The following is an 18,104-nucleotide window of genomic DNA, read 5'->3' as shown; positions in this document are numbered from 1 at the left end:
TTTCAGTCCTTTGATTTACATTTTGGTTCATGCTTATTATTTAGAAATATTTTAAATTTATTTTAAAAGTATGAAAGATCTAACCTACTTGCAGAAATACATATATCCAAGGAGGAACATGTTTTTGCTAAACAACTAACTAAACTAACTATCAATCAAATCAATCAATCTTCAGTAAGCATTTGATCCTGTAGCCTATCCCAGTAACTCCGGGCACTGGAGAATTCACCCTTAATGAGACACCAGTCCATCGCAAGGCACCATTTGTGCGCGCACAGGAAATTTATTGTAGTCAGTCCGGCTACCTGTATGTTTTTAGACAGTGGGAGGAAACCAGAGAACGTGAGGGAACCCCATGCGAACACAGGGAGATCATGTGCAAAAACTGCACAGACAGCAACCTGAACTCAGGATCAAACCCAGGACTCTGGAGCTGTGAGGTGGCTGCACCACTACACACCAAATTGTCAGCAGAGAAGTCTGTAACAATCCAATCTTCCCATTAATAAGCTTTAATACAAGATGCTTTTTAATAATGCATAAACAAAAATAAATAAACAAAAAAGAACACCAATGACAATGTATAAAAATATTGACACAGGGTTTATTGTAGGAAGAGTCCCCCCCCCTTTGAAACCCTATTTGCATTCAGCTCAGCATATTTATTCATAGTAAAAATCCACATGGGTGCAAAATACAGTCACCATAGATTTTGATGATTCGTGTGAGGTCTTCCTCAGAGCAGCTCGGTCATTTGCAAATACTTATTTCTTGCTATTTTTTCCAGAACCCATCAGCACTCAGGTTCAGCACAGTCATCACGTGCTGGTGTCAGACATGGAGGTCTCTAGCATTATGTCACTCTCGCGCAAGTCACATTCTAAGAGGAAGCGCTGGAAGGCTTCGGCAGCCGGCGTCTCCAGGGACATGACACTGCTCTCCTCCAGAGGCTGCGCCTGATTCTCACTCTCTTCGGCTGAAGTGCTGAGTATCTTCTTTAAGGCTGTTGTGCTGGGGATCATCTTTACTTTGTCCTTGATATCTGTTGCTGTGCCAGAAAAAAAAAAAAAGTTTTGAGCACATTGGTACAAAACAGAAGCAGAAGGTTTCGTCTCATGTAGTGAGAGGCGTTAACTTACCTATATATGCATCTGAGTCACCAATATACATCTCAATGCAGTGACCAAGCATCGTAACAGAAAATGTGTCATCCCTTTTCAGACCGAGTGCCTGCAAATTAATAATAATAACTCATAACACTTATGCTCACTGAAAATATGAAACTTCTTTACAATGTAATGACAAGAACATTTACAACCAAGAGATTAGCTGGATCACCTACAGTGTGAAAATAGTCAATGGCACTCTCAAAGTCCCCCATAAGGCTGTGCACATAGCCAATAGCCGAGTAGGTGGACGCATGCTGGGGGACAAGGACTAGAGCCTGCCGATGGTATTCCAGAGCCTGCTCATACTTCCTAGGAAAACAGAACATATGTAATAATAATAATAATAATAATAATAATAATAGAAATATGCATAATCTCTAATCTAATCCTAATACTATCTATTTAAAAATATTCCAAATATATCTATGTAATTGATATAACTTAATTCAATACTGCATATTATTATTATTATTAATGTCTATTCATGTTTATTGTTTATTTTCTTCATTACTGTTTTTCTATTCCTTTATTTATTCTTCTTGTTTGTCTATATAACTTAATATTAATTTGCTTTGGCAACATTGTTAAAACAGTTATGCCAATAAAGCACACTTTGAACGTGAATGTAATAATAATAATAATAATAATAATAATAATAATAATAACAATAATAATATTAATACACTGGACAGAATAGATAACTATGATGAGCGAATACATGCTCGTGTTCATTTATCCCTTTTTTTTTGTTTTAAAGAGAATGAGGCAAAAGTATTTACTTTAGAACAGAACAATGACATTTGACTTCATTTCTTCTGTTACTGTGTTCTGAACAACAATCACCATCTACCTTTCTGCAAAACACCTCAGAAAACCTCATTCCAAAATAAACACTTGGAGAAATTTTGAAGCGCATGGTCTCCAAGTGCGAATTGCAAGTGGAAATGAATAATTCATTGTGCACTGTAATAACAATATAGACTATTTATGCAGTACAATACTCTATTGAGGCAGAGAGACAGGAGGAGGACTAGAGAAGCACAGAAAATAAACAGCAGAAGAGGGATTCAATCTGCCCAATGCTTCTGAAAGCTCTTCATTAAACACTAGCACTCTGGATAATTTTCGAGGCCTGTCCTTTTCAGGTAATTTCCTAGTTAGAGCATCTCTGTGTGCAGTGCTTAGAGATAATTCAGTCTATTGAAGATAAATTTTGCAAAATAAGAGCAGCACCACTCCAAGGGTTTGTAAACACAGTTGAATGAGCAGTAATGAAGTAATTATGCATTACTGAAACAATATAGAGAGAAAAAAAAACATTGTCCAGTAGATATTCAAACTGTTTTTAGAGACATTGAAGGATACAAAAAATTAATAAAAAATAACAGTTGGCATTTAACTTACTTTAGTTTGCGACACACATGACCTAGATTGTTTAACAATGGCTCCCATTTGTCCACTGTGACCTGCAGGAAAGGGGGAATATGTTTACATAATGACAGGATACATTTACACCATAGTACACTTTTCATTAAAAGTTATAAGAAAAGCAACATTAACATATACAGCTGTGAAAAGTTGTCTATATTGTTTAACCTTTTGATCTTTAAAATAAATAAATAAATAAAATCACAAAAATACTCTGCTCCCATGGATATCACACAATTGCAAACAAAACACAGGTTGATCAAAAATATCTTTGTTAAATATAAGTGTGCAACAATTATTGACAGCCTTTTAGTCAATACTTTGTGCTACCTCCTTTTCATCTGACCATAGAACCCGATCCCATTTGAAGTTCCAGTAGTGTCTGGCAAACTGAATACACTTGAGTTTGTTTTTGGTTGAGAGCAGAGGCTTTTTTCTTGAAACCCTTCCAAACAACTTGTGGTGATGTAGGTGACTTCAGATTGTAGTTTTCCCATTTTGTGAAGCTCAACAACCTTTTACCGCACATGACAGCTATATTCCTTGATACATTGTTATGAGTGACTAAGGGAATTTGGCCTGTGTATTACCTTATCTTTATACCCCTGTGAAACAGGAAGTCATGGTTGAACAATTTCCTGTTCCTAGTCACCCAGGTGTACTAAAAAGATGTAAAATATCAATGAGAATATACTTCAAATATATTTCTCATATGAATTCATAGGGGTGCCAATAATTGTTGCACACACATTTAACAAAGATTTTTTTTTGGATAAACCTGTGTTTTGTTTGCAATTGCTTGATATCCATGAGAGCAGAGTATTTTTGTGAATTTTTTTTAACAAAATATAAAAAGGTTAAACATTTTGAAAAAAAAAAAAAATCACCACACAACCTTCTTTGCTCATATTTACCAAACAGTGCCAATATTAGTGGAGGGAACTTAACATTTATTCATAGGGTTGATTAGGGGCAGTTCTAGGGTCAGTGGATATACGGGGCTTAACCCAGAGACATCCATGTATGAGTCATAATACAAAGGATACACTTTAAAATGTGTTTAAAAGTTACATCAGCAAAGCGTCTTCATTTTTAAAATGTGATAACTTTCATTATTGCTTATTGAAATAAAAAAATGTCACACTAGCCCTAGTTGAATTGAATTTCATATTTACTACCTGCTTTATTCCACCACTACAGACATTCATCTGAAAGTTATCCTTAGCACTGCACACTGCTATTTATAATTTGTAAACAAACTCACTGAACTCATGTCAACAAATCCAGAGCCATGACACCAAACTGTTATTGCTTGTCTAATTAGGAGAGAAGTCTTGCACAAACCACATTACTCATCCGGACCAGATTAAGTAAAAACCCATTATAGACTATGTGAACCACACGCAGATATCATATCACTGTGTGCACGTGCGTGCGTCTGTGCGTGTCTGCGTAATGCATAGACACTTTAACCAGCTAACTTTTCTTTCACTCACACAGGAAGAAAAAAAAAATTCAGAAAATCGTAATTTAAAAAATTACAAATAAATATAATAAAAATCTATTTGTCACTTAACGGTGACAGGGCTGTACAGCGACAAAGCCATCCATTTTCTGTACCATTTATACTACACAGGATGCCTATCATAGGGGACTCCGGGCACAAGGTGGGGGACACTCTGAACAGGGTGCCAACCAATCACAGGGCACAATCGCACACACATTCACACACTACAGACAATTTTGAAATGCCAAATCAGCCTACAACAAGCCTTTGGACTGGGGGAGGAAACCAGAGTACTCAGAGGAAACCCCTAAAGCATGTGGAGAACATGCAAACTACACACACACACACACACACACACACACACACACACACACACAGTAGAGGTGGGAATTGAATGCAGAACCCTGGAGGTGCAAGGAAAACATGTGAACCACTAAGCCACTGTGCCCTCTCAGCATGATTGGATGTTATAGCCAAATAAGAAACAATGCAATCAATAAGTTAAACAAAAGCCTGAAGGAGCAGATACCTGAAGGAGCCGCATCTTTCTATTCAAGTGTTGAACATGGCTGTGGCTGTTTTTCACCTAAAAAATTTTTAAATGTCCATTTCAAATATTTAGATTCTCTTCATACACACCTACAAACTGTCTGTCTGAGGCAATCAAGATAATTAAATCCAAAAGTTCTAATCTCACTGGCTGGGTCGTATGTACAACCCCAATTCCCAAAAAGTTGGAACGCTGTGTAAAATGTAAATAAAAACAGAATGCAATTATTTGAAAATCTCAAACCCATATGTTATTCACAATAGAGCATAGAAAACATATCAAAATGTTTAAACTGAGGAAATTTTAAAGGAAAAACAGGTATTTTGATGGCCACAACACATCTCAAGAAAGTTGGGATGGGGGCAACAAAAGGCTGGAAAAGTAAGTGTTACTATAAAGAAACAGCTAGAGGTTAACTGGCAACATGTCAGTAACATTACTGGGTATAAAAAGGGTATCTTAGAGAGGCAGTTAACCTAATTAAACAGTTAACCAAATTAGTTGCAAAATGTTCCTCCAGCTGTTTCTTTTTAGTGACACTTTTCCAGCCTTTTGTTGCCTCGTCCCAATTTTTCTGAGATGAAATTTTTCCATTGCATGCCGTTTTTATTTAAATTTTACACAGCGTCCCAACTTTTTTGGAATTGGAGTTGTAACTTCTGGTTGACGGTTGGCCAGTTTACATGTAGATCATTACTTCTACATTTGGTGGGCGGTTATTGTTAGGAGTAAATGACAATGTCGGTAAAATTGTTTGATGTGGAGAGAGAAGATCTGCAATTATAATTGCCATTTTATTTTAACGCGCATGGAAACTCAGTGATGAGTACAAGCCAAGGTAATACAAACATTCAGGGATTTACTGAAAACATTCGGGGCTTAAGCCCTGGTAGCCCAGGCCTAGCACCACTCCAGGGGTTGCACTGTTATCCAAAGTGACTTACAAGTAAGGCAAGTTAAAACTAAGTAGTTGAGGGTTAAGAGTCTTGTTCAAAAGGACCCAACAATGACAGCTGGTTGAGGTTTGAACTTGTAACCTTCTCACCAGCAGCCTTAACCACTAAGCCACTGAGCCACACCTGCCCCCCCAAAAAAAGTCATTTCAAGAATCCAGAAAAAAATTCTCTCACAGAATGACTGGGTAAATACCTCGTTGCCAATAGCCTTGATCTTCTCCAACGCATCTATAAACAACTTCTCAGCCGTCTTCCAGCTGAAACAGAACGACTGGTAAATCCACATCACTGCCATACAGCAGAAATGAGCAGCATGCACCTTAATGAACTTAATGTGTCTTTAACAAAGCCAACTTACTCCCCATTCTGGAAGGCTACCACAGCAACCTCATGGATGACGAATGGGTCCTCTGGGGCGATGCTCAGAGCCTGGCAAAAAAAGCGCTCTGCTAGCTTTGGGTTGTTGGTGAGGCCGTACTCCAGACCGATGTACAGCATGGGTAAGTGACACCTTGTAGGGGAACAGTCAATATACACATACTTGTTTTTGCAAATGAGCATAAAACTGTAATTGTACTGTGCATTGCAAGCACCTGAAACATGCACCTATAACTGCAGGTGTACTTACCCTTTCATTAGCTGGGCGGCTGTGAAGTACGCTGCCATGGCCTGGTCATGCTCACTTTCCACTGCAAACGAATGACCATACGCTATCCACGCTGGCCCATATGTGCGCTCCAATGTGGTGGCCTTACTAATACCGAAACAAAAAGAATCATACTTACTAACATCATAACCTCATCAGGACTTTCACAATAGCTAGAATTCACAGCAGAGTGGCAGCGTAGTGACCATCCGCATTCTGCATGTACAGCGCGCTAGTTCTTCTTAACCCTCCTATTAGGTTATGGGTCATTTCCTCATTTGAGATGTCTGAAATACTGATTAATCTCTTTCATTTTTAATTATTTTTACTTTCCTCATTTAGGGTCATGAACTTGTATGCAAATATTTCTTCTTACGGCTTGTTTCGGACAAGCAATAATACAGGTTCCTGTTTGAAGCTGTTCTTTGCTGTTTTTGTGTGTATTTAAACTGTGGAAGATATTTTGACCCATAACATAATGGATGTAACCTGCCCCACCCCCAACATAATAGGACGGTTAAAGCTCTTGCATAACATTATATATTTTCAATACTCAGAAAAGAGATATATATTAAAAAATATATATATATATAAATTACCCAAGCATAAAAGTGCACACAATTTCATAGTTTCAGAGCCTTTCTTTTTCCTAGAAATACCACGTTCTATTTTAAGAAGGTTATTAGTGTTGATCAGTTTTTTATTTTATTTTTTTTTTAAACACGAATAGCCTTAATTTGTGGCAAATCCAGGGCTCATAACCATGCTGAAGTGGCCCACGTCATGCTGAAGAGTCTGACACCCTTGGTCTTACCTAAGGTACCGCCGTGCATGTTCATTTTTATGTCCAACCATCAGATAGTAGCATCCAACAGCAAACCATGAGACCTAGACAACAATTGCAGAAAATTAGGAAATAGAAAACAAATCAACAGTGTATTGTGTGCATGAGTGACATCATTCAAAGACTGCACTCACTGGGTTATTGGGGTACAAGTCCACCAGCTTATGAGAGAGGTAAAACAATTCTGCAGAGATAAAAGCAAATTAAACTTGGGATATGAAACACTTTCATACAGAGGTGTAAAATAAGGTAACTCACTGTCCTACCATTTGCTTTGCTCAGCTCCACAAGGGTTCCAATGTGCACAGGTAAACAATTAGCATGAAATGGGTCTTTCACCATTACCCTGAATCAAAACACATGATAAGCACTTAGTGCTGACGAAAAAAAAATTTTACTACATAAATGAAAATTACAGTCCCTTTTCTAAGAGGTTTTTATTTACATTTTACACAGCGTCCCAGCTTTTTTGGATTTGGGGTTGCAAGATAAAACAAAGGCAACCTGAGTAAACACAAAATACAGTTTTTAAATGATAATGTTATTTATTGAAGCAACAAAAGTTATCCAATAACATCTGGGCCTGTGTGAAAATGTATTTGCCCCTGTAGTTACTAATTCCCCAAATCTATGAATTTAAGTCACCTTGACGATCCTCAAACCTTTTGGGAGAATATTCTGTGGATTTATTAGTCAAAAGTGGAACTGTTTGGAAGACAGGGGTCCCGTTACATCTGGCGTAAACCAAACACAGAATTCCACAAAAAGAACATCATACCTACGGTCAAGCATGGTGGTGGAAGTGTGATGGTGTGGGGATGCTTTTCTGCTTCAGGGCCTGGGCAACTTGCAATAATTCAGGGAAATATGAATTGTGTTTGCTACCAGAAAATCCTAAAAGGAGAATGTCCGGTCTTCAGTTCATAAGTTGAAACTTAAGCGCATCTGGATTATGCAGCAAGACAATGATCTAAAAGTGTAGGAGTAAGTCCACCTCTGAATGGATCAAATAAAGCAAAAGAGTGGAGTAGCCTAATGAACCAATTGAGATGCTGTGGCAAGACCTTAAACAGGCAGTTCATGCCCAAAAACTCTCCAGTGTGGCTGAACTAATGCACTTCTGCAAAGAGTTGGCCAACATTTCACCAGAGTGCTGTGAAAGACTGATCTCCAGTTATTGGATGTGTTTGGTTGTAGTTATTGCTGCTAAAGGTGGCACAACCACATTTTAAGTTTAAGGGGGCAATTAGCTTTTCACATGGGTGACAGGTGTTGGATAACTTTTTTTTGCTTCAATAAAAACTATTGTGTTTACTCAGGTTTCCTTTGTTTTATGTTGTGTTTTGTTTGAAGATCTAAAACTATTTACTATGTGATACACAAAAACAGAAGAAATAAGGATGCTTGTTTTTCTACTGCACTGCATTTGTTACTGATATTAGCAATAAAAAATTCAAATGTATTATTCAAATCAAAGAATTGTCCCTTTAGGACAACTGGCATTAAAGAAACTCAAACATAAAATATGCTTTCATCACTTTGAATGACTAAAAATGACAAATTTTGACAGGAGATATGACATAAAACAACCCTTAATGAAAAGACTTAAGGCTCATAAATAAAAGCTTACTTACATAGACGTGAGCGTGTAGCACATCTTAAAGTCACAGTTGTAATAATGTCGCTCTGCAAGAGAGACAACTACATCCAAGTTGTCCTGAAGACCATTCACTATGTCGGGTACCACTATTTCACTAGGCTTGTTATACTGGTAGAGTGATGCAGAGAAGTATGTGAATCAGTATTCAGTAACTGGAATGTTTTTGGGTTTTTTTCCTCAAATTGATGAAATAACAAAAATAACATCTGAAATAAAATGAAAAACCTTTTCACCTTCTTTAACTTATTTTCATAAAGAAAGCGTAGCAGTTCCTCTTCCTCCTTGGTACATTGTTGGCTAAAAGGAAGGGAGTCCAAGAAATCCCTTTCTGCAGTGACATGACAGAAAGATAAATAATTTCACGCCATTGAAATGTTTCTATGTCTGGGTGATATAAATACAAGAGGATTATTACACTGCAGCCAGCTTGAATATAAAATGTGATTAGCGAGAGTCTGTCTCACCCTCTTGAGCAGTTAGCATGTGATGGGACGTTAAAAGGTCAAAGGCTTCAAAGCAGTAGACGTCCAGTTTCAAGGCCTCTTTGTAGCTGGATGTGGCCAGAGGTCTGTTATCCATAGCATCATAGATCTTTCCCCGTAGGAGGCAGATAGAGCTGCTGATCTGAGAGAAAAAACCACAGGGAATCACAACCACTGAAGATACCAAAGCCTTCAAATATTAACCATTTTAGCTCCAGTGTTACTGGGTCCGCTTCCATGGCAACAGGGTACGGTGAGCAATAAAAGCATTAATTCCCAAACCAAATTTACACACGCAGACTCTGGTGCTAGTGCTTTGTCACGGCCAGTAAGTTTTCTGCCACTGAGAAGTGTTCAGGCTAGAGGTTTCTTGGTAACATGCTGCTTTTTTTTGTCTTATTAATGTCAAGAGAAAGAAAAGAATTGCAGCTCGCTGAAGAGTGCCCGTTGATAGCTGCTATAGCATAAATGATAACAGGAACTAAATTTTTTGTGGATGTTCCTCACCTGAAATATAACCATAAATGGTTAAAAAGTATGACATGTCCTTCCATCAATCCATTTTCTGTACCGCTTATCCTACACATGGTCGCTGGGAGCCTGGAGCCTATCCCAGGGGACTCAGGGCACAAGACGGGGGACAACAGGACAGGTTGCCAACCCATCGCAGGGCACAATCACACACCCATTCACACACTACGGATTAAGAGATGGCAATCGGCCTACAATAGGTCGTTGGATTTGGGGAGGAAACCCCCTAAGAACAGTGAGAACATGCAAACTCCGCACACACAGGGAGGATTCAAACCACCAACCATTTAGGTGCGAGGAAAACATACTAACCACTAAACCACCGTGCACCCCATGACATGTTCTTTAACAAATAAAAATGGGAATTCTTGACCAATGGATGTGGTATAATAAGAATAAAACCCCAAGACTGATCGTTTTCCTACAACAAGAGGCTCTACTGTGTTTTATTCTTTACATATTACACACTGCAGTTTTAAGTATTCATAAGAAGCGGAGAGGGGCTCACCGAAGTTGGTGACATCTCCCATTCTTTGGCAGTTTCTCTGCTGCCACTCTCCTCCTTCAGACCCTTATCCAGCAACTTTTTACTTGCTGGTTCTTCTACATCCAGTATATCAAGGGCCTGCTGGTACTCTTTGGCAGCATACTGTAAGGAAAGTGAACATTGAGCAATGTACTGACTCACCCTGACGCTTGCTTGACCAAGTACATAATATCTAATAACTGAAATTGCACACTATATGACCAAAAGTTTGTGGACATCTGACCAGCACACCCATATGCCTTTTTGACCATCTCAATCCAGATTCAGTCTCTCTTTGCTGCTATAATACCCTCCACTCTTCTGTGAAGGCTCTCCACTAGATTTTGAAGCCTGTCTGTATGGATTTGCTCATTCAGCCACAAGAGCATTAATAAGGTCAGGCTCTGCTGTTGGATGAGCAGGCCTGGGCTGCAGTCAGCATTTCAGTTCATCCCAAAGGTGTTCAGTGGGGTTGAGTTCAGGGCTCTGTGCAGATCACTTGAGTTCTTCCACATCAACCTTGGTAAACCATGGATTAATGGACCTCGCTTTGTGCACAGGGGCATCGTCATGCTGGAACAGGTTTGAAGGAGTGAAGGGAAATTGTAATGCTACAGCACACATCTTATATCATCGTGTGCTTCCAACTTTGGAAGGCCCACATATGGATGTCATGGTCAGGTGTCCACACACTTTTGCCCATATCGTGTATGTTCTGTGTAAATGTCTCGTCATACTCACATGGCACCTTGCAGCAAGATACTGGCAAGCTCCATATAACTAAGAAACAAAAAACATAACACATATTTCAGAGGTGATAGATGTATGACAACCATGAACAGCATTATACTGATGATGATAAATATTTTAAAAGTGTATGCCAACCATAAGAAATATTCAATCAAATAGAGATCTTCATTCTGACAAACTGGTTTAACTGCCTGGTGGCAAAAGTCAACACAAATAGCAAGTAACAGCTCTTACCTTGTCAAGTTTGCGGGACCTTAGAGCATGAGAGGCTCGGTGGTACTGGGATGTAAGATAAAGGCACTGTGCTAGCCAGTAAATATCTTGAGGATCCTCTGATGAGAATAAGCACGATAATGACGTTAGCATCCTACAAGTTAAACTAATCTGTAGTTTTTGTTTGGCTATAGGATAATGAAAAAGAGTGGTTAATGTAACTTAACACAATACCTTAAAAAAGGAGAATAAAAATAAAAAAGGCAGGACACTCACCATGTGATAAAGAAGCTACTTTGTCAGCCCAAAACAGAGCACTTTGATATTGTTGCTGCAAAATAATGAAAACATTTCAACTTTAACGTAGTGGAACTCAAACCTCAATTCAAATTAAGAGTAACGCCTTCGCAATCTAGCTAAACACAGAAATGCTAGCTGGCTTCAAATATGTGTTCATCTATTTGAAAAATAACCCATGATAAACTTGATGTTTATATAGATTTGTTTGTATGTTTGTATGTTGCGATCACTCACAGCATCCTTGTAAGATCTGACAATTTCTATTAAACGCGCTACCTTCAAAAGTTAGTTACTAGCTAGCAGCTTAGCTGTCTAGCGGCTAAAACTGCAGATATCCAGCCAGCTAAGTTTCTTTTACCTGATCGATGTAGTTCCGCACACACTTCCGGAGTCGGTCTAGATTCATAGCGATTGTTGGCGTTCTCAAACACAACAGAGTGACATTCTAGTTATTTGCGTTGTTGTGAATATAAATGTATCACTCTCTTAGCGGTTAGCTCCTCAAATAGACTAAAACTCGCGGTTAGCATAAACGTGGTGTAACGCCGACAGATTCCCCAGAAACAGCGAGACTTCAAGGAAAAGGTCCTATCTGTAAATATACACTCGATCAGTTTAAAAACAAACAAACAAACAAACAAACAAACAAAAACAAACAACATTGGGGCTAATTAAAATATAAATATTCGTAAAGAAACGGTCTGTTGTATTTCAGTTATAATAATAATAATATCACATTATTTTACTGACCAACTTTAGTTCGTCACAGGTAACGTTTAGACAAATACATGAATTGGTCCTATATTTTCCTATTAATGATTAAGTGATACAGAGGATGAGACAACGACAGACTTTGGGGTTTGGACAGCTGTTTTTACTCAGTCGGACCATTCAGTATACAAATGTTATGCATGCATGCAAAAAAATAAAAATAAAAAATTAATTGAAAACACAGTAAACCAACTGGTTCAGTGTCCTTCACTACACTGAGACTGGAGCCAGCAGTAAAAGTTATAAACTGAACAGGCGGAAATAATATCGCACGTTACTTAATGCATTTTATATTTGTAGTTGGCCGTCAGTTTTGGACGAACTACAATGTGGGGTTGACAGGTTACTGCTAAAATTGAATTGGTTCCATCTAGTGGTGAAGTTGTGTTATGATTTGTCTCAGGTATAACATATACACTGTATGGCCATATGTATGTGGACACCTGACCATCAACCCATATGCGGGTCTTCCACAAACCGTTGCTACAAAGTTTGAAGCACATAATTGTCTTGAATGTCTTTGAATGCTGTATCATTACAATTTCCATTCGTTGGAACTAAGAGGCCTAAACCTGTTCCAGCATGACAATACACCTGTACAGAAAGTGATGTCCATGATGACATGCTTTGCCAAGCTTGATGAAGAAGCGTCCTACACAGAACCTTGACCTAAACCCAAATGAACACCTTTGGGATTAACTGTAATGCTGATTGCATGCCAGGCCTCCTCAACCTACATCAATGCCTGACATCACTAATGTTGCTGAATGAACACAAATCCCCAAAGCCACGCTCCAAAATCTAGTGGAAAGCCTTCGCAGAAGACTGGAAGTTATTATAACCACAAAGGTGGGACTAAATCTGGAAAGGGGTTTTCAAAATGCATATATGGGTATGATGGTCAGGTGTCTGCATACTTTTGGTCATATAGGTCACATACTATGACCTTTTCTTTCTGTATTTCAGACACCTGCAGGTCTGGGGAGTATTTCACTTGCTGAAGAACACTGGTCTAATCAGCCATTTTTACATTTCTAAAGATATATTTGCAGGCAAAACCATTGCTTCCTTCATTTCTTACAACTTCAGGGTCAGGGCTGGCTGTGGTGAATCGGGGAACACATGGTGCGAGGTTGGAATACACTCTGCATGCAATATTTGTCTCAGGGCACCATGACAATAACCCAAGCTCAGGACCCTGATAAGGTTGTAACGATACCAGCTACGGAGGTCACTCAAAAACACCACTCTAACCTTGATCTTCAATACTTTAATACTAAGGAACCTATATATTGTCCACAAGACATGTAAACAAATAATGACATATTTATTACAGCCTATTCTTATTGTTATCTTCTGGTTTTCTACTTAAAATGGCACACAGGGCATAAAATAACCAGGCTTTCCCTTGCAAAAAAGAGAAAGCACTGTATAAAGTCCTCAACAGAAAATCAATCCAGATATACATAGAGGCAATAATTTATTTTATAACATAATCCTGGCATCTGGTAAACAAAATTGAGAAACATGAAGGGCATTCTTGTCACAACAGATTCTGCAAGACTGCAGACATTAGTGTAATATGTGGTTGAAAAATGAAATCATGTTACTGATGCATTGAAGAGTTCATTAGTTCGTTTGCACAATTTATCCTCCACACATATTAATAAATGGTTCTTTTATACTTTATAAAATATTGTTTATTTATAATATTTATTTCTGTACATACCGCTAAAGTATTTTACAACGGCAACAAGTGTGCTGGTGGCATGAGCTGCATGTTGCTCTGTCCATGGGGCTCTGGTTTTAAAAGTGCATCTGATCTACTCATCGTGGAGGTATGCATGCTGGAAAAAGGGCACTTGAACCACATTTCATCTCCTACTCTTCTAGTTTTCTATGATTTGTGTATGTGAATGGGGAGGTGTGCAAATGTATAATTGTCTGCAATGAGGATGAGGTACTGGATTTGCAGAGATCCTCCAGAATCTCTCAGGGTCTCTGGACAGGATTAGTTTGCCAGCAGCAGCAGCTGACATTGTGCACGTGACAGCTCTAAAAGAAATCTTGAGTATCCCACCTTCACCTGCTTTTTTTCTTCTTTGTATTGCTTGAAGGTTTGAGTCCCTTCTATCCCCATTTCTCTTCATCAAGCCTGCCAGTTTCAAGTGTTTCTCCATGTTTTCCTTTTTGTATGTGTTTCATACAAGTCTTTTTTTATATTTAAAAAAAGCTGAAGTCAGTGAGGCAGCACAGGCCCATTGTGTCAAACTGCCACCATCAACAGATTTATACACTTTTGCGCTTTGATCCAGTCACGATCGGCCGAGCAAATTCCACAAAGTCATCTATTAGGACTGGCCATGCTCCTAAAATAAAGATGTTAGTCAACCATGTGACAAGTTTACTCTCAGCTTTCTTAAAGTTTATTTTAAAATCTAACATCTAGCATGTCCAACATTAAATCGAACCATAATTATCTTAACATGGAAAGTGTTAATATAACTCTCATGTTGTCTTCATATTGCTTTTACTTGCTCAGTGTTTGGGATCCCAAAGACCCCAACATTGTGTTCATAAAATAATGATACATTTAAAAGTGAAATATATTCCCTGAATTTTTTTTTCTTCATTTTTACTAGGAATCACATCATAAACTCCTCTGCAGTTAATCTTTTGCCACAGTTTGGTCATGACACCAAATAATATCACCAAACTATATCATGGTTTATGTTGTATGACTGGTACATGAACAATTACAGACTCCAAACATAACTCATCCCAGAGTACTTCTGAAATATAATGTCGAGTCAAAGGTTCTCACATTAATAAAGGTCATTGAGGGTCAAGGTGAGTTAATGCTAATTCTCTTTTGGAGCTGTTAAAGAGGATCTAGGGTTAAACAACCATGCTCACCTTCCTCATCATAGTTTGACATGTCATCTGCAATCATGTTGCCAAAATCCAGAAGCAAGTTCCAGGTATCCCTGGGAATAGATCGCTTATGGTGTTCCTGTTTAGAGGGGGAAAACTCAGGATATTTCCACTGGAGAATTCCTCAACAGTGAAACAGTTCATTATTTTATTTATTTATTTATTTTTACGGTTGAATTTCTTGAAATGCTAAATCAGTAAAATTCTATTTTTAGGCACAAAAAAAGATCTAAATGCAGAAAACTTACCAATAAAAATTTATTCCAGAGGTCAAGAAATTTGAAACGGCCTGTCAGAACTAGGTTCCAGTAAGCGACTGCCATCTCCAAATCTAAAATCCAAAGCAAACAGCAAATAAATTTACTCATCTCGGTCATAAGCATAAACAGCAGTTGCATTCTTTATTCAGTGTCCCATCTCTACCATTACCTAAACCTTTTTGCCCAGGATTCTTTGCAAAATTAAATGTAAACTGGTAGAAGTCCTTAAACTTTCCACTGTCTTTCAGTTCCTGTTCCAATCGGGGAAGCAGAGTGCGGAGTTTCTCTGGACTGTCACATCTACACGAAAGTAGAAAGAAGCCTTGTTTATCTCTTATCCAACCACTAGCATCTTCAGTAATCATAAATGTAAATGATTTATATATGACATTTTAGCCCAAAGGAACATGAGTCATGACCATACATCTGTGGTGCAATTTGTGTGTTTTGAAACAATAACTCCTAGCTGTGTACACACCGAAAACAACTTTCCTAACACAAACTACTGTACCATCACCATCTATATTTTTGTCTACATTACTCAATCTGATTGTGTCTTAGAGTGAAATATCAGTTTAAAGAGATAAAACAATAACTATGAAGCCTACAGTGTTTGTGGGGTCAGAAAACAGTTTGTTTACACTGAAACACACCCTAGTTCTGTCATGCCATCAAGGAACTCCTTTTTGCTGAATTCGCATTGCGTTGCTGCCCGGAACTTCCATGCTACTACCAGAACGCTTATGCTGGCCGGATCCAGGTTGAGGTCATCGCAAAACTGTTGGATTCCGTCAATCCCGATCTTATTCTCATCCTGAGGATCTGAGAGGAACAACATCTTCCATTAACATGTATTCAGCAACATCATGGACTGTGCGCCATTGCCACATTTCAGTCAAGTAAACATACAGACCCATACTCACAGGATATGCAACAAGAACTTGTGTACTTGCCTTTGTATCTGTTGTAGAGTTGCTCCAGCTTCTTCCGGTCTACTGAGGTTTTCATGGATTCCTTGAAGTACAGATCCGGGTTTTGGAAGTAGTTGTCAGTGGCCACCTCTAGTTTCCAGTCATTCTGAGTGAGACAGTACACAGCTGTCTTCTCCCCTGCTTGTGTGAAGGACATGAACTGTCGTACTTTGTCCTTCTGTGAAGATTTCAGCTTATGCTGAACAGGCACAGAGGAGAAGCTCTCAGTCACACACGTCGACACACGGAGCACGACAGTGAACAGTATGTACAAACAGAGGCAAGCAAGAAACAAAAATACCCACATCAAGAAACTCAAGAGCGGCAGGACAGTTAGGAGACGTATGAAAGACATAAATAGGAACTAGTGTTAACGAGACACCAGGGTTATTATCAAAACACACATGTTAAAACAGACATTTGTTAAGTTTCCCATCAGAAGACATAGACTGAAGTGTGACAGGCCACTTGCTAAAGCAGCATGTGGTGGTAATATGAGCTGACAGACCCCTGCTAAGCCCGGGGCACCAACAGCAAAAAACAAACCCTGTTCTGCTGTCCGTATATTATATATTAGAGATTTAACTTCAGCTTTTAGTTCAGTTAAGACTATTTTCACATTACATGAGACAGGGATATAAACGACAACCTGGCTGTTCAGGTGTACACATGCATTAATAAAGTAAAAGAGAGAGTTATATGCTGTAGAACAGTTAACAGCGTTATTCAGTGTCCTGGTAAAGCTGGTCTGTTTGAGGTCTACGGAAACAGCACTACACGTTTCCACAGAGTAACTAGGCTCACTTTTCCCCTTCACAACAATACGCGCAAGAGCGGGCTGGTCGCATGACTGGTTTAAGTCTACCGAAAGCCAACAGCCTGTCTGTCGTCTCTGACCAACCCCTAAAACGAGTGTAGTTCGCTAGTGTACACTACACGCCAAAAAGGGAAAGGTACGTGCAGGGCGACAGCAGACTCCAATATCAACAACTGACCTTCCTGCTCACAGCACATATCTCTGCACTAATATCTGGAGGAGGCTGACAAAAACTCTTTTTAATGGCGCTACAACTACACGCCTCGGACACCCCGTGTTTCCGCTCACAGCGGCAGCAAACATATGAGCGTTTTGTCATTTCCAAATCACCTACCATTTTTATCACCCGCTGTTTGACCAAATTGTCAGTCCCCATATACGGCTGCGCGTGAACATCAGGGGGGAATGCGCCAGAGGAGCACCGCGCATGCGCACTGAAACTCCGACATGCTGGGAATTGTAGTGTTTGGAGGTTTTTTTGAACGAGAACGTCGTACTACAAGATCTGATGCAGTAACACTCGAAACATCAATTATGATTAAGTTGACTATCACACGGTAGCCGAGTCAGTGCCTAATAAATGTGCATTGTGTACTTTTATAACATGCTCCATCTACGTATATGTATCTGTATGTATTTATGTCATGAGATGTTTGTTTAGCTAATAATTCATGTCTTTGTAGCCAATGAATTAGAGCTGGTTGCTCTATTTCTTTCACGCACATTATCCATATCAACCTATTTTGCTAATTAAATAAAACAGACATAATTCATTTAATTTTTTGTACA

General features: G+C 38.8%; 2 protein-coding genes and 1 long non-coding RNA gene across 5 annotated transcripts; 1 reads left to right on the top strand and 2 right to left on the bottom strand.

Moving 5' to 3' along the window:
- Window positions 1-236: 236 nt before the first annotated feature.
- LOC128608762 (uncharacterized) lies at window positions 237-1,960 on the top strand. The gene is made up of 2 exons (XR_008386119.1): window positions 237-478; window positions 788-1,960. It is a non-coding gene; the product is annotated as an uncharacterized LOC128608762 (long non-coding RNA).
- cdc16 (cell division cycle 16 homolog (S. cerevisiae)) lies at window positions 433-12,251 on the bottom strand. Its single transcript, XM_053626756.1, has 18 exons — window positions 11,921-12,251; window positions 11,539-11,593; window positions 11,284-11,381; window positions 11,041-11,079; window positions 10,282-10,422; window positions 9,225-9,384; window positions 8,994-9,088; window positions 8,735-8,868; window positions 7,367-7,446; window positions 7,235-7,284; window positions 7,071-7,144; window positions 6,239-6,364; window positions 5,969-6,121; window positions 5,804-5,867; window positions 2,574-2,635; window positions 1,343-1,478; window positions 1,140-1,230; window positions 433-1,048 (listed from the first exon to the last, which is right to left on the bottom strand). The coding sequence occupies exons 1-18, from the start codon at window positions 11,966-11,968 to the stop codon at window positions 819-821; spliced, it is 1,836 nt and encodes a 611-aa protein (XP_053482731.1). The 5' UTR covers window positions 11,969-12,251; the 3' UTR covers window positions 433-818.
- Window positions 12,252-14,236: 1,985 nt separating this feature from the next.
- Window positions 14,237-18,042, bottom strand: dcun1d2a (DCN1, defective in cullin neddylation 1, domain containing 2a). 3 transcript variants are annotated; one of them, XM_053626765.1, is made up of 7 exons: window positions 17,650-18,042; window positions 16,481-16,697; window positions 16,181-16,349; window positions 15,697-15,827; window positions 15,516-15,598; window positions 15,250-15,346; window positions 14,237-14,702 (listed from the first exon to the last, which is right to left on the bottom strand). In XM_053626765.1, the coding sequence occupies exons 1-7, from the start codon at window positions 17,689-17,691 to the stop codon at window positions 14,623-14,625; spliced, it is 819 nt and encodes a 272-aa protein (XP_053482740.1). In that variant the 5' UTR covers window positions 17,692-18,042; the 3' UTR covers window positions 14,237-14,622. The 3 variants fall into 3 exon arrangements, with proteins under 3 accessions (XP_053482740.1, XP_053482741.1, XP_053482742.1); XM_053626766.1 differs by lacking the exon at window positions 17,650-18,042 and adding an exon at window positions 17,494-17,568; XM_053626767.1 differs by lacking the exon at window positions 17,650-18,042 and adding an exon at window positions 16,804-17,302.
- Window positions 18,043-18,104: the final 62 nt, after the last annotated feature.

The sequence above is a fragment of the Ictalurus furcatus genome, chromosome 6 (genome assembly GCF_023375685.1).
Source record: "Ictalurus furcatus strain D&B chromosome 6, Billie_1.0, whole genome shotgun sequence".
In the NCBI taxonomy this organism is placed as follows: Eukaryota; Metazoa; Chordata; class Actinopteri; order Siluriformes; family Ictaluridae; genus Ictalurus; species Ictalurus furcatus.
The sequence above is the reverse complement of the archived record's forward strand: the minus strand, read 5'-3'. Positions and strand labels throughout refer to the sequence as shown.

Coding starts and splice junctions, on each gene's coding strand:
- dcun1d2a (XM_053626765.1), bottom strand. CDS start 17,691: ATGGGGACTGACAATTTGGTCAAACAGCGGGTGATAAAAATG. Junction 16,698..17,649: donor AACAGCGGGTGATAAAAATG/GTAGGTGATTTG, acceptor GTGCCTGTTCAG/CATAAGCTGAAATCTTCACA. Junction 15,828..16,180: donor GATGGCATGACAGAACTAGG/GTGTGTTTCAGT, acceptor ACTTTCGTGTAG/ATGTGACAGTCCAGAGAAAC.
- cdc16 (XM_053626756.1), bottom strand. CDS start 11,968: ATGAATCTAGACCGACTCCGGAAGTGTGTGCGGAACTACATCGATCAG. Junction 9,089..9,224: donor CATGCTAACTGCTCAAGAGG/GTGAGACAGACT, acceptor ATGTCACTGCAG/AAAGGGATTTCTTGGACTCC. Junction 5,868..5,968: donor GTAGCCTTCCAGAATGGGGA/GTAAGTTGGCTT, acceptor GTTCTGTTTCAG/CTGGAAGACGGCTGAGAAGT.